Raw genomic sequence first — 15023 nt, forward strand, 5'->3', positions numbered from 1 at the left:
AAGTGAAAGGATGCCAAAAATTCAGTATAATTTATTAAAACTTTACAAAAGATATTGATTCATGTAATTATTAATTATTGCAACATTAAATCACCGACATGAAAGAAACAACCTAGGCAGAAGTGATCAAATATGTTAAATAAAACTGATTTTGAAACTAGCTCATAGCAATTCACAATCTTTCTTTTACATTTGTATTTTTCTGAAATTTTTACATTTATTCACCAACAATCTATCCATAATAACTCATACAAAGTTTTCATACCATTATACAATAAATGTAGTAACTAGACTGAGTAAAGATAATGTTTTATTATTCCAATACCAAATTATCAGGATATGAGATCATCAAAAGTGGCTTTTCTTAATGAAACCAATTTTTTTTTGGGGTAGAATATATTGTTTAATGGAAAAGTCCCCTAGATTATACTTAAAACTTACTTAACAACAGAGTTCAACCCTCAGACATAATCCAACCCAAATGTTCATTATGAATAAAAAATTATATTAAATGCATACTGATTAATAATACCTGGACAACTAAAAATATGCATTATATGTCTTTAACAATTTTTAATAATATTTTCCCTATTTTCCAACAGCACTGTTGTAGTATATGGTATAGTATGATTGTGGACTAATAATATACTCTCCAATGACATGAATTCCACTCAATAACTAGAACAATTACTCTTATCCACTGATATTGCACCTTAAATGTATACTAATTTAAAATTTAGGAAATAAAAATCCCATAAATTAATGCTTTGGATTAATTTAAATCTCTTAAATAAATTTTGATTAAAATTGATGAATCAGATCAGGGGTCGGCAACCTATGGCAGACTTGCCACACTTGGTACGCCAAGCAATTTCTAATGGCACGCAGAAGCTCTAAGTTTTACATATCAATAATTTGGTTATGATTGATACAAAAGTCAGAACTATAAAAGAACAGCAACACAAGTCAATTTTCAAAATTTAACAAAGTGTAAATTCTTTTAATTCTTTCTAGTTTGTATCAATCAAGCTAAGTTGATATTGTTTGAAAAATATATTTTGGAATATGGCAACTCAAAACTTTACCCAAATCCCATAACACATATCACAATTAAAGATTGCTCATCACTCTGTGGGCAAAAACAGGTTTCACAAAAAACTTATATTTTTATAGGTTATTTTTTTTTATAAGTGATATTAATTGGTGAGTTTTAAAATAAATTTATTTGAATTGTAAAAACAATAAGTCCTACTTACATAATGTTAAGACAAATTAAAAATTTTTTTATTATTATTTTAATTCAGTTAAATTTTATATATAAATATCAGCGTTGATGTTTGTTAATTTATTTATATTTTCAGAACACAGTTTGTGTTAAATATGGCAGAAAAGAAAAGGAAACATTGATCATCGTCCATTTCAAGAAAATTGGACAAAAGAATATGGATTTGTAGAACAAAAAGATCGTGCTGTTTATTATTTCTGTAGCGCAAGTGTTGTGTCGTACATCTAGTGTATAAAGACACTTTCAAGTTAAACACCAATCCAAGTTTAAAACCTCAGAAGAAAAAAAGTGAAGCCATCAAAAGAAATAGGGAAATATCAGTTTCTGCAAGATCAATTGAGAGGAACATTTGGCTGAAAATATAACAACTAAACAAACAATTGGATTAAAACAATCCAAAGTATTTAGTGTTGCTCTTGATGAAAGCACGATTTAAATGATTTATCATATATGGCTGCAAGATATTACGAGAATAATCACATTTATGAAGAGTTGTGTTGTTTATTATCCCTTTATGATAGGAGGGTTATTTTTTTCAAGGTCCGATCGGTCACAAAATTAAAACCATAGTGAAAATAAAAAATTTTTTATTTGTAACAAGTACTTACATAGTTATGCTATTTCTCTACATAGTCGGGACTCCGATTTAGACATTTGTCGTAGCGTAGTACCAACTTTCCAATACCCTCGTCATAGGATGGAGCCGCCTCTATTTTCAGCTGTGTTTCTACGCTGGTCTGCAGCTTGATGTCTATGCCAAAATGTTGTCCTCCTAGCCAGCGTTTCATGTGAACAAAGAGGTGAAAATCGGATGGAGCCAAGTCCAGGCTGTATGGTGGGTGATTAAACACTTCCCAGCAAAAATGCTGCAGGAGCTTCTTTGTTACAGCTGCATTGTGCGGCCGAGCATTGTCATGGAGAAAGACAATGCCTGATGACAACATTCCTCTCCACTTATTCTGAATTGCCCTTCGTAGACGTTGAAGTCACGCAGTATGAGGCTGCAGTGATGGTCGTGCCATGTTCCATGAATTCCACCAAGAGAATTCCATTCCAGTCCCAGAACACAGTAGCCATACACTTTCTGTTGGAGAAGGTTCACTTGAACTTCTTTGGTTTAATGGGAGAATGAGAATGCATCCACTGTTTGCATTGTTCTTTTGATTCTTCAGTTTCGAAATGGACCCGTGTCTCGTCCCCTTTGACAATTTTGTTCAAAAAATCTTTTCCTTCATTGTGGTAGCACTGGAGAAACGTTAGGGAGGCGTCCATTCTCATTGTTATGTGATGGTCGGACAGCATCTTGGGAACCCATCTCGCACATAGTTTGCGATACTGAAGTCTGTCACTCACAATGGTGTAGGGTGCTGACCTTGAAATTTCAGGAAACGAATCCTCAATGCAGAAATTGTGGACCGACGATTTTGTCGAATTGCCTCATCCACTCGGTCAACGACATCATCGGTTGAAACTCGCTTCCTTCCCTGACTGCCTGCATCATAAACATCTATACGTTCTGCTTTAAAGTATATGCACCATTGTCGCACTTTGGTGTCACTCATTGAAGTTTCACTGTACACATTAGTTATTCGTCGATGAATTTCAGCTGGATTACACCCCTCAGCCTGAAGAAATCGGATTACCACACGCACTTCACACTTGGTGGGAGATGCTATTGTTGTAGATATGTTTATGTGCTAGCTGCGTGTTCAGAACTAAATAAACTGATGCGGCGTGATTGAAGGCCATACTAGAAGCGCTGCGCAACACATATGGGCAAAGGTTCATCTGATTTTTGCGCGGGTTTTTATTTTGCAACCGATTGGACCTTGAAAAAAAAATAACCCTTGTACAACCAAAGGAGAAGGCATTTTGATTGCATTTATTTGTTATTTTGCTAAACATGACTTCAATTTGAACAAATTATTCTTGTGACAAATGATGGTGCTGCAGTAATGGTTGGCAAGAAGAAAGGATTTGTAAAACTTCTTGAAAATCATATTAACCACAAACTCTTACATTTTCATTGTATTATATACCAGGAGAGCTTATGTACAAAGACCTCATCTCTGAATTTGGTCTCGGTAATGACAACTGTTACTAAGATAGTCAACTTTCTTGTTTCTCATTCTTCACTGGTTCACGACCAATCCAAGTCTCTACTACAAGAAATAGAGTGTGAATTTGGAGACCTGTTATACAACAATGTTCGATGGCTTAGTCAAAGTAAGGTTTTAACTAGATTTGTCAGTTGTCTTGAAGCTATTGAGATGTTTCTTGACAAAAAACAGCACCATTTTCCGGAATTGAAAGATGAGAACTGGTTGTTAAAATTAATGTTTCTGACCAACATATATTTAAATGAGCTGAATTTGAAATTACAAGGTCAGGGTCAGACAGTAGTTGATCTTTTCTGCTATTGGAAAACATTTATAATAAAACTTGATATCTTTTCACATGAAATTAATATATCAACATCAAAGCATTCAGTACTTCCCAAATGTGAAGAAGCATTCAAATCAATTTGAAGTGTATGTAGATGAGCTTCAGGAGTGCATCGAAGCACTCAAAGCAGAATTTGACAAACAAAATCAAGATTTTCACATTCATGGACCCTTATTTTCATACCTCATTAAGCATGATATCCTTGATTTAACAACTACCCAATTAGAACTTTTTAGTTGAATCGATTTTGATAATTTTGAAATGCAACAGGCTGAATTTAGTTTTTCAGAATTATGGACATCAAAATTTGTTGAACTAAGGAAGTCTGTAGAAGACAAAATTTAGAAAAGTCTGCTGCTATTCTCAACTGTTTGACATCCCTCCCGAGATCTTTCATCTGTTTAAAGAAAATGGCTTTTGATTCAACTTATTTCTGTGAGCAAATTTTCTCTCACATGAAACCAGTGTTACGTCCACAACAAAGTTGCCTAACACCTGAACATTTAGAAGATTGTGTAAAACTGAAAGTAACAAAATATATTGCCAATATTGAGTAACTGTCTAAGAACATGCAAGGGCAAGGCTCCCATTAATAATAAAAACCTTTTAAAAATAGATTATTTCTTTCAATGTGGTTTAAGTATTTAAATATTAAATATTAATGTGGTTACAAAATATGTCAAATTAATAAGAAAGTTTATCACCGATAGAAAAGAAGGCATAGATCAAGGAAATGCACAACTTTTAGAGTTTTACCATCACAAATTACTGGGCCATCTGCCAAACATATGATACATCAACTTCTCACATACCTTTAGTTCCTGTACTTTTGAGTTTTATTTCTGCTACTCAAATACTGTTAATATTCCAATTCAAGTATTGCTGGTAATGCTCCACTTCTTTAGGCAAAAACATAAGTTGTTTTCAGAATTACTGTATGAAGTAGACTATAATAAAATTAACAGTAGACCAAAATAATTCACAGCACAAATGTGCTTCTGTATTTTTTACTAAATAAACTTGTGAAATGTAATAATTTTTATTCTTTTTAATTAATAAAAATTTTATTACTAATAAAAAAATACAGGAAGGTTATCTAAATAAAGTAAGGTTTTAAAAATAAGGAAGGTTATTTATGTAACCTATTTATTACCAGGATACATATCCTGAGAATATATCCCAGGGTGGTCCCACAATAGTGAAGTTCTCTACCGAAGCTTCCTTGAGATGGGCGATCAAGAGGTATTAGACGAGCTTCTCCATAGCATCGATGCTGCAAGACAACAGAAATGGTCAGAAATGGTGGAAAGCCTGAACTTTCAGACCTCGAGTCGTCATGCATGGACTCTGCTAAGAAAATTAGGAAGCGGATCTCCTATTCAGAGATCAAAAGCAAGTGTCTTCCCAAACACCGTAGCATCCCACATAGTGGCAACATCCAGAGCACCAAGAGACAGGGCGCACACAATTGAGATAAAACGCGAACTAAGAAACTTGAGGAGGAAGGCAGGAAAGACTAAGTACACTCACCCTTTTACACTTGAAGAGATTGAGTCGCACTCAAAAATGTTGCTCCAGGAAAAGCACCATGGCTCGATGGTATCAATCCGGAATTTTTATTAAACTGTGGAAAATAAGCAAAACTTTGGCTGGCTAGATTCTTCACTGAAATAATGCAGACCGGTAGTGTGCCCAGAGAGTTCAAGCAATCGAAGGTAGTAGCAAATTTTAAAACCAGTAAACTTACCTAAGAGCTACAGGCCTATAGCATTGCTATCAGTGACATATTAATTACTAGAAAGGCTTATCTATAACAGAATCTGTCAGAGGATATATGATGTTATACCAATTGAACAAGCAGGCTTTAGGCCAAAACAAAGTTGCACCGACGAAGTTCTCTCGCTCACAATGTACATTGAAGCGGGGTTCCAAGGAAATCTTAAAACCTCTGCTGCATTCATTGATGTATTGGCTGCTTACGACATTGTCTGGAGAGAAGGCATGATTTGTAAGGTCCTCCGTGTAATCCCATGCAAACTAACAGCTCGCCTCCTTAATAACATGTTGAACGACAGAATGTTCCAAGTTATCATGGGATCCGATATAAGCTCACCAAGGAAACTCAAGAATGGCCTGCCACAAGGGTCAGTACTTGCGCCTCTCCTTTTCAGCCTCTATGTTGTGGATCTAAAAAGCATGGCTACGCTGATGACTGGGTGCTAACAATAAAATGTAGATCATTTGAAGAGTCGAAGGAGGTCCTGATGGCTGACCTGGAGAAACTGGGAAGGTACTTCTGGAGATGGCGCCTCCAACCGAATGATAATAAAACAGAGGTGTCATGCCTCCATCTGAGTAACAAGTTCGCTAATAGGGAGCTTAAAATTCTATTCGAGAATATGTGGCTCTTTCACAATATGACACCAAAATAGGCATGACACTTGATAGAACGCTTTCATTTAAGGAGCACTTAATACAAACTGCAGAGAAATTGAAAGCGAGAAACAACATTATACATAAGCTCTGTGGAACAATGTGGGGAGCATCGGCTTCCACTTTGCGCACATCGGCCCTGAACCTGGTCTTCTCGGCTGCTAAATATTATGCGCCAGTGTGGCTTAACAACCTTTAAGTTCATAGAATTGATGCTCAACTTAATAACACTATGAGAATGATTGCTAGGGTTATCAGGTCTACTCCCGTGGAATGGCTCCTGGTATTGAGCCAAATACCTCCCCCAAATCTGCGCCGTATGAATCCTCTTGTAAGAGAGTTCAAGAAGATTATGGACAATCGAAACCTACCAATACATGAGGAAATTGAGGATGCCAATCGTGGTCGCCTTCGATCTAGAAAGCCACCTATCAAAACAGCAATTGCTGCCACAGAGGACGGATTTGACCTAACTGACGTCTGGCGTCAAGAATGGACCACAAAGCAGAATAACCAAATCCCATGTATTACTCAACGGCTGCCGGGTTTTGACTTGCCACATAAGACATGGTCAACACTAAACAGAATACAAATTCAGCATGGTAGGTGCGTCTATTTCCTGTATAAATAGGGTAAAACGCCGACGCCCCTTTGTTAGTGTGGTGTAAATCAAACTGTTAAACACATCACAGAAGTTTGCCCTACGACAGCTTATGAAAGGAATCCTGAAAATTTCCTGATGGTGACTCCAGAATCAGTAGCATATATTTTGTTAAATCTTTGTTTGTAATTTTTGACTGTAATTGGTGTTGTGTTTTGGTGCCATATGCTAAATAAATAAATTACCAGGATAATTTTTATTATTAAATAATATTTGACTATAAATATTATATAGCTATCTCTGTGGAGGAGTGATAGCATTTCAGCCTTTCACCCAAAATCCTGATCAGGCATGGCATTTTTCATATGCTACAAATTTCCATTTTCACATTCCCACAAACAAGCTTCTAAGCTTCTGTGGTGAATTAATTCATCAGGAAAAAAAGTCACACCATAGTATACAAAGTTTAAATATGCCAATTAAAGAAGAAATAATAATTATCTTATTAGAGTACTCATAATAGCCCAAACCAAAGAAAATAACAATTTTTCATTTTTGAGACCATACATGTTCCAATGCAGTTAGGGTATCTATAAATCCAGGTCTGTTGAGCTTGAGTGAGTATAAAAACTCAGAAACCGTTTATACTACAAAGCATACTTTAACAAAATCAAAAATTAAAATTTTTATTTAAATAATTTTTTTTTTTTTTATTACTTATAGTTAGTCTGCACTGTATTCTTAAGAGCACTGGTGACTGACAAAATAAATAACTTTTCTTCAACTAAATACATTTAGTGTATATCACGCTACTACATTATAATCCATTAAAGGAAATAATAGAAAGAGTATTACTGCAAAATCATACTTTTACTACATATTTGCTTTTAGCAACATTCTTGATAAGTCGATACAGTGAAGAAGTAGGTGTGACCGGTGATCCCAGCTGACAATAAATAATCGCAGTAAATTTATCACCGACGTCATATGGAGTAATATGGAATGGATAGTGTAACCAGTAATCTGAAAACTCAGGGAATGTTAACAAAGCTCCAGGAGATGAATTCCAAATAATACCATCTCTTCGTCTCTGCTGAGGTAACCGCTCATGGATGATCTAAAAAATAAATAAATAAAATCATATAAAAAAGCAAGTCATTAAATAATCTAGAATTAATAAATCATTAATTAATACTGTTCTCTGTCTTATGAAGCAAATCCTACAGCTTTCAAATTTACTATTCATCACATAAATAATGTATTATCCATTCAAGTTTGATGATAAAAATGTTAATCAAATCAACTGAATAGAATTATTAATTAAAATATGCTCAATGACTGATAGTTAATGAAATGATTCAATAAGATGTTCTACCAGTTATCAATTGTTTACAATTAGTAAAAAAGGAGAGAAATTGGTTAGGATGGAAACCTAACGATTTACATTTTAAAGATTATTTCAAGGATGGTTAACATCTTCCATGGGCAGAAATGTACAGAAGAATGGAGAAGAATGGGGAGTGAGGAATGAAAGTATCAAACAAAGGTGGAAAACAAATAAAAGTATTTAAAGAATAGAAAAAGAAACTGATAAGGCTTTGGCTAAAAGGAAAATTTATTTAAATGGAGACTAAAAATAATGGTAGAAGGAAGGAAAAATGTTTCAAACTGATGTCTTGAATTTACTGATTTGGGTTTAACTAAGACCATGAGTATCCAGTATAAGGGTGTCTATGCCCAATTACAGCTTCCCTACTCCTTTTTCTTCATGAAAAGAAATTAATTCTGTAACCAGTGAAAGATATGTTAAAGCCTTAGGTTATGTCAAAACCTTCTGGATGGGAAAACATAGACTACAACTTTGCCATGGTGGATGGAACTCACTTATAATAATCCCTTTTTTAAAATAAAAAAATGTTCACTGTTAAATATAATAATAGTTTAATACATTAATAATTTATTCTGTTTGTTTTATGTTTTATTTTTTTTTAAATTATAGTAATTATGCTTGTAAATTTTTAAACATTGTTGTATGGCACTGTAGTACTTGTAATTGTCATTAGAATTTTATTCAATTGAATTTATACAGGTATAAGAACATAAATAATTATAAATTTAATTGACTGCTGTTAAAATGTTAATAACTTAAAACAATAAAATGGCAGAAGAAATCTAACTATTCAATGCAGCATGTATTTCACTACTGAATTTCAGCTGCTTTAAACTAACAAAAGGTTTTTCACAAATAGTAAAGTTGTAAAAAACTGAACCCAGATATATTTGAACAACAGATTAGAAAAGATACTGAAAGAAAGAAATATAAAGAAAAACTGAAAAATAAATGGATGTGGTCAATTAAACGGGGGAAAAACTAGTGAATATACAAAAAACAAAGTGTACGTAGAGTAAGTAACAACTGGCAGAGATTTGTGAAGTATATTTTATGGTGGCTAAAAAACTGATAATCAAGGATAAGAAATAATAGTAACAGAAGAACAGAGTGATATTATATTAATAGAGAACAGTAACATAAAATAATTTTATGGTATATATATATATATATATATATATATATATATATATGTATGATATCATATATATACATATGATTTCATATATATATATGAAATCATATATCAATAACATTCATGTATGAATGATATTGATATATATGTATAATGATGTCAATTTCATTTATATATCTAATGGTAGCATTACATCATTTTACACATACATAAAAAGGTATATAGTACATAAAAGGATTCGTTAATGTGCTACACAAATAAAATACAGAATACTATTCTTAAATCTATGTACGAGGGTTATTTTTTTCCAAGGTCTGATCGGTCGCGAAATAAAAACCCGCGCAAAAATCGGATGAACCTTTGCGCGTATGTTTTGCGCAGCGTCTCTAGTATGGCCTTCAATCACGCCGCGTCACTTCGTTTAGTTCTGAACACGCAGCTAACACGTAAACACGTCTACAACAACAGCATCTCCCGCCAAGTGTGAAGTGCGTGCGGTAATTCGATTTCTTCAGGCCGAGGGGTGTAATGCAGCTGAAATTCATCGACGAATAAGTAATGTGTACGGTGAAACTTCAAAGATCAACCGATGATCTCGCTGAGCGAGTGGATGAGGCAATTCGAGAAAATCGTCGGTTCACAATTTCTGTACTGAGTGATTCGTTTCCTGAAACTTCAAGGTCAGCTCTCTACACCATTGTGAATGAGAGACTTCAGTATCGCAAACTGTGTGCGAGATGGGTTCCCAAGATGCTGTCTGACCATCACAAAACAATGCGAATGGACGCCTCCCTAACGTTTCTCCAGCGCTGCCACAATGAAGGAGAAGATTTTTTGAACAAAATTGTCACAGGGGACGAGACACGGGTCCATTTCGAAACTGAAGAAACAAAAGAACAATGCAAACAGTGGATGCATTCTCATTCTCCCCGTAAACCAAAGAAGTTCAAGCGAACCTTCTCCAACAGAAAGTGTACGGCTACTGTGTTCTGGGACCGGAATGGAGTTCTCTTCTCACATTAATACAATCTTCCAAAGTATTACTGATATTTCAGAGCCAACTCAAGATCTCCAAAATGAGAATCATTTTCGAGATAGCTGTGGCCGGATACTAGGTATTTTAATCTAATTGTATTCAAATGGGGGAAGTCATCAAATAGTGTGTTCAGCAGCAATACTATTTTTATATTGCGGTTTTTCCCACCACAAGAATCTGACGACAAATTAAGTTCTGTGATGTCATGTGATATATCACTTAAAGTGCGTTTCCGCAAACAAGATCCGACCTCTTGCGGACCTCATCCAGCAATCCCTTCTACCCAAACATAAAAGTAACCTATATTTTTTTTAGCATAATATATCCCAACACAAATTTGTCTTTTATAATACATAATATTCATAGGAAACGGGGTAGAGGCAGAGTTTATTACAAGTCATAAGTTACCATTTCGATAGTTTTTACCTCTTTCGTCATCTTGATATCTTGTGTCATTTGATTTCTCGTTTTTTGCGCTTTAGACTGATGCAAATTACAGTCATTTTCAAATGCCTGTTTGTCTTCTTCGCTAACAGAAGTCATCTTCATTTTTACATTAAATTCGTCGCAAATCTTACACGTATCATTTTTCAGTTTTTTCCGACGTAAATTGAAATGCGTGCGTAAAATATGTCTGTACCAAGATCTGCTGACTTTTATTCTACTGGCATTTGTTTGCTTATATAATTCGAATATTTTAGTTACAGTCATTTCTGTGGGCAAATTTTCTGCGCTGTCATTTTCTTTACGACAATAATGTGACATATCGTATAAAATTGCCGATGTGTTTCTTGACATTTTCAATAACATCAAGAGGAAGACAAGGCTTTCCTTTTCTGTGGATACCACAATTATCTGTTACTTTGTCTGACCACATCTTACACAATGCAGTGTTCACTCTCTTTGTTATTAATTATTAATTAATTAATTATTTATTATTATTATTATTGTCATTAATTAAGTTTTCTTGTAAGCTAGTTTCTTGCAGGGTAAAAACTAACGTTTTAGCGTAATATTTTTTTAAGGTGTTCTTTTAGGTGTAAGTATGCATGAAATCTGATTTTAATGTTTATAAATATTCATCAAAAAATGACTGATAACAATAATGGAAAGAGTAATTATGATAGATAATGAGAAATTTATTAAAAAGGTATCTACTTAAACTAAACATTTTACTTAAAAATTACAATTACAAAAAGTTAAAATACATCGTCAAATAAAAATCTTACAAAAAATATAAATGATACTTTGAACATTTTCCAGGTTTTAACTGCACATCGAATTATCATTTTAAAATAAAGCGCGCGTGCGATCACACACACACACACACACACGCGCGCGCGCGCGCACACACACACATCATATACGTATGATATATAAATAAGGTATAGTCTTGTACAGATTCAGGCCAGCCATTCCTAAGACAAGTGGTTAATAGAACCCCCAACCACCAAAATACACCGCTATCCACGATCTAGTACTCAAATGCGTATAAAAGTAACTCCCTTTACTAGGATTTACGAAACTAGTAGTATAACTTTGTCTAGTATTAAAATCCGTATAAAACTAACTAAGCTTTACTAGGATTTGAAACTCAGAACCTTCGACTTCAAAAATCAGCGGTTAAATAACTGGTTTTCAACGACCAATTCACCACTACATCAGCACGAGGCTATAATTTAAAAATAGAATCTCAACATTTTACGGAGAATTTTTTGTATTGAGATTTTCAGCAAAATTAGAAATGGAAAAATAATACTTTTCATTGAAATGAAAAAGTATTTTTTTTTTTTTAATTTGACTGAATCGGGCTGCTTTTTATATCTGCATGCCAATCATATTTTTACACGTCTATTGTTTTTTTTTTTTTTTTTTTTGTGTATAACAAGGGTTCGTACATAATAAATTAATCACTTTCTTAAACCTATCTTCCATAAGATTTATTTTCTAAATAATTTTATCTATATATATAAAAATGTTAAGTTCGTTTGTGTACGCTCCAAAAATTCAAAATGTTCTGCACCGATTGAGCTCAAATTTTAGCACGATATATAACCTGCATCAAAGATTGTTTTCATCTATTTTTAATAAATCTATCTATCTATTTTTAATTTGTACATTTTTAATTTGGAAATGTAAACAAAGGAAAACCAATCAGATCCATGCAAGATGGCCGCTGTCAAACACAACGACCAAATTTCTTTGAATTATACTTAACAGCTAAAACATCTGTATTTTATTAAAAAAAAAAACACCAAAACAAAAAGAAAAGCCACCAAGAAGGATGACTTACAGTAAATAAATTAAAACACCCAACTTTCTTATAGCCCAGATAGACTTAAGACCATGAAAACAAAAAAAGTCGAAATAACCAAATACACAGAAAATAATATCCCTACATAGTGACCAAAAAATCCTTTGTTAGATTAAATATTCACTTTTGTCTGAATTTACAGAAGGCATTTACAACGAAGCATTGATAAATATTGAAGACAAGTGCTTAGCTAATGCAAATAAAGTTCTTAGTCAATTGGGAATGCCAGCACCCACCCGAGCTGCGATTGCTTCATTTGATGTGGATTTACGCCGTGAACAGAGTTACAACATTGGTGATCTTCAGTCATATGTCCAATCAAACATTCACAAATTAACGCGTGAACAGAAAGGCATTTATGATCGCATAATGCAAATGATAAATGACGGAGTTGGGGGGACCTTCTTCTTTGATGCGCCAGGAGGAATTGGGAAAACATTCCTCATTAGATTGATTCTAGCAACGGTTCGATCAAAAAATGACATAGCCTTAGCTCTTGCTTCGTCTAGAATAGCTGCGACATTGTTACCAGGTGGAAGGACTGCGCATTCAGCTCTGAAGTTGCCATTAAACATGCAAATCATCGAGACTCCCACGTGCAATATTTCCAAAGCATCCTGTATGGGAAAAGTATTACAAAGATGTAAACTCATTGTTTGGGATGAATGCACGATGGCAATAAAAAATCGCTTAAAGTTCTTGATCGATCGTTACGAGATCTGCGTGGAAACGTTCAATCATTCGGGAATGCTTTGATATTGCTCGCAGGAGATTTTAGGCAAACATTGCCTGTAATTTCTCGATCGACACCAGCAGATGAAATAAATGCTTGCCTGAAATATTCAACACTGTGGCGACACGTACGTACATTGCAGTTGACTACGAATATGCGTGTCCAGTTGCAGAATGATCCATCAGCTGAGGTATGCTCACGACAGTAACTGGACACTGGAAACGGACAGCTGCCAGTCGATGAGACGTCTAGACTAATATCATTTCCTGATAATTTTTGTAATTTTGTAACATCGAAAGAAGAACTGATCGAAAAAGTATTTCCTGATATTCAAATTAATCATAGAAATCACGATTGGCTCAGTGAACGAGCTATCCTTGCCGCAAAGAATAAAGATGTCTATCAACTTAATAATGTTATTCAATCCAGCATTCAAAGTGAGGAAATTACATATAAATTGATAGACACCGTTGTGGAAGCAGATGAAGTAGTTAATTATCCAACGGAATTTTTAAACTCACATGATCTGCCAGGGATGCCACCACACATATTAAAATTGAAAATAGGTGTGCCAATTATCCTGTTGCGTTATATTAATCAGCCAAAACTCTGCAACGGCACGCAACTTGCAGTTAAGAAATTGATGAATAACGTAGTGGAAGCAACGATTTTAACGGGGCCTTTCAGAGGTGAAGATGTCCTCATTCCTAGAATACCCATGATCCCGACCGATACACCATTTCAATTTAAAAGATTGCAATTCCCAATTCGATTGGCATTTGCAATCACAATCAATAAAGCTCAAGGTCAATCTTTAGAATTGTGTGGTTTAGATTTAGATGCGGATTTCTTCTCACATGAACAACTGTATGTGCGTGTTCCCGAGTCGGCAAACCAGATAGCTTTTATATCTACGCAGACAGTGGGAAAACAAAAAATATTGTATATCCACAAGTATTGCAAAATTAAACTTCTATGAAACGTATGCTTTGTTTTATTTCTCATCCATGCAACCACAATGTGCCACAGCGAAGCGTGGCGGATACAGCTAGTATGTATGTATATATATATATATATATATATAAAATTATTTAGAAAATATTAGTAAATTTAATACAAAAGCAGTATGAAATGTTAAATACCATCGAAACGTAACTGCAAAGTTTCTTTTTTAGCTATGAGAAGGTTTAATGGGATGTATATTAAAACAATAATTAAATTTAAAGTATGAATAAATAGTAAAAGGTGTTTAATTGTATAATATAATTTATATTATATTTTATTATATTAATATTATATATCGTATTTTCTTTCTTAAAAACAGTTCATTATGAAATAAAAATTATGATAAACATTTTGTACAAACCGATAACGGAATATTTAGCATTTATGTTTTAATGTGGTTTATTTCCAGAGGATTTTGTTAACACCTGCCCACATCCGCCCGAAGACCTCAAGACGAAGAGAGAGAGACCCCACAACCAACCGGTATTGAAAATTAAATTTAAAAATTTGTTTACAGGGTAAACATAAAGATGAAATGTTGCAGTTATGTTTCAACGGTATTTTAACATTTGTATATATAAAATTTATATATAATTTGAAAACAATCTCACACAAAATATGCTTAAGAAAATTATCTATTTATTTA

The 15023-nt window shown here is 33.9% G+C and overlaps 1 protein-coding gene across 2 annotated transcripts in view; it reads right to left on the minus strand.

Moving 5' to 3' along the window:
* Positions 1-15023, minus strand: part of ttv (exostosin glycosyltransferase 1 ttv) — a 672327-nt gene that overhangs the window by 16569 nt on the left and 640735 nt on the right. For both annotated transcript variants that reach the window (XR_012756526.1, XM_075367109.1), the window contains exon 5: positions 7633-7881. Coding sequence is in view for 1 of the 2 variants with exons in the window: in XM_075367109.1 (XP_075223224.1) it covers positions 7633-7881 (249 nt within the window). In the remaining variant the exon portion in view is untranslated. The remainder of the gene's footprint in view (positions 1-7632; positions 7882-15023) is intronic.

The sequence above is a fragment of the Lycorma delicatula genome, chromosome 1 (genome assembly GCF_047948215.1).
Source record: "Lycorma delicatula isolate Av1 chromosome 1, ASM4794821v1, whole genome shotgun sequence".
NCBI classification, from domain to species: Eukaryota; Metazoa; Arthropoda; class Insecta; order Hemiptera; family Fulgoridae; genus Lycorma; species Lycorma delicatula.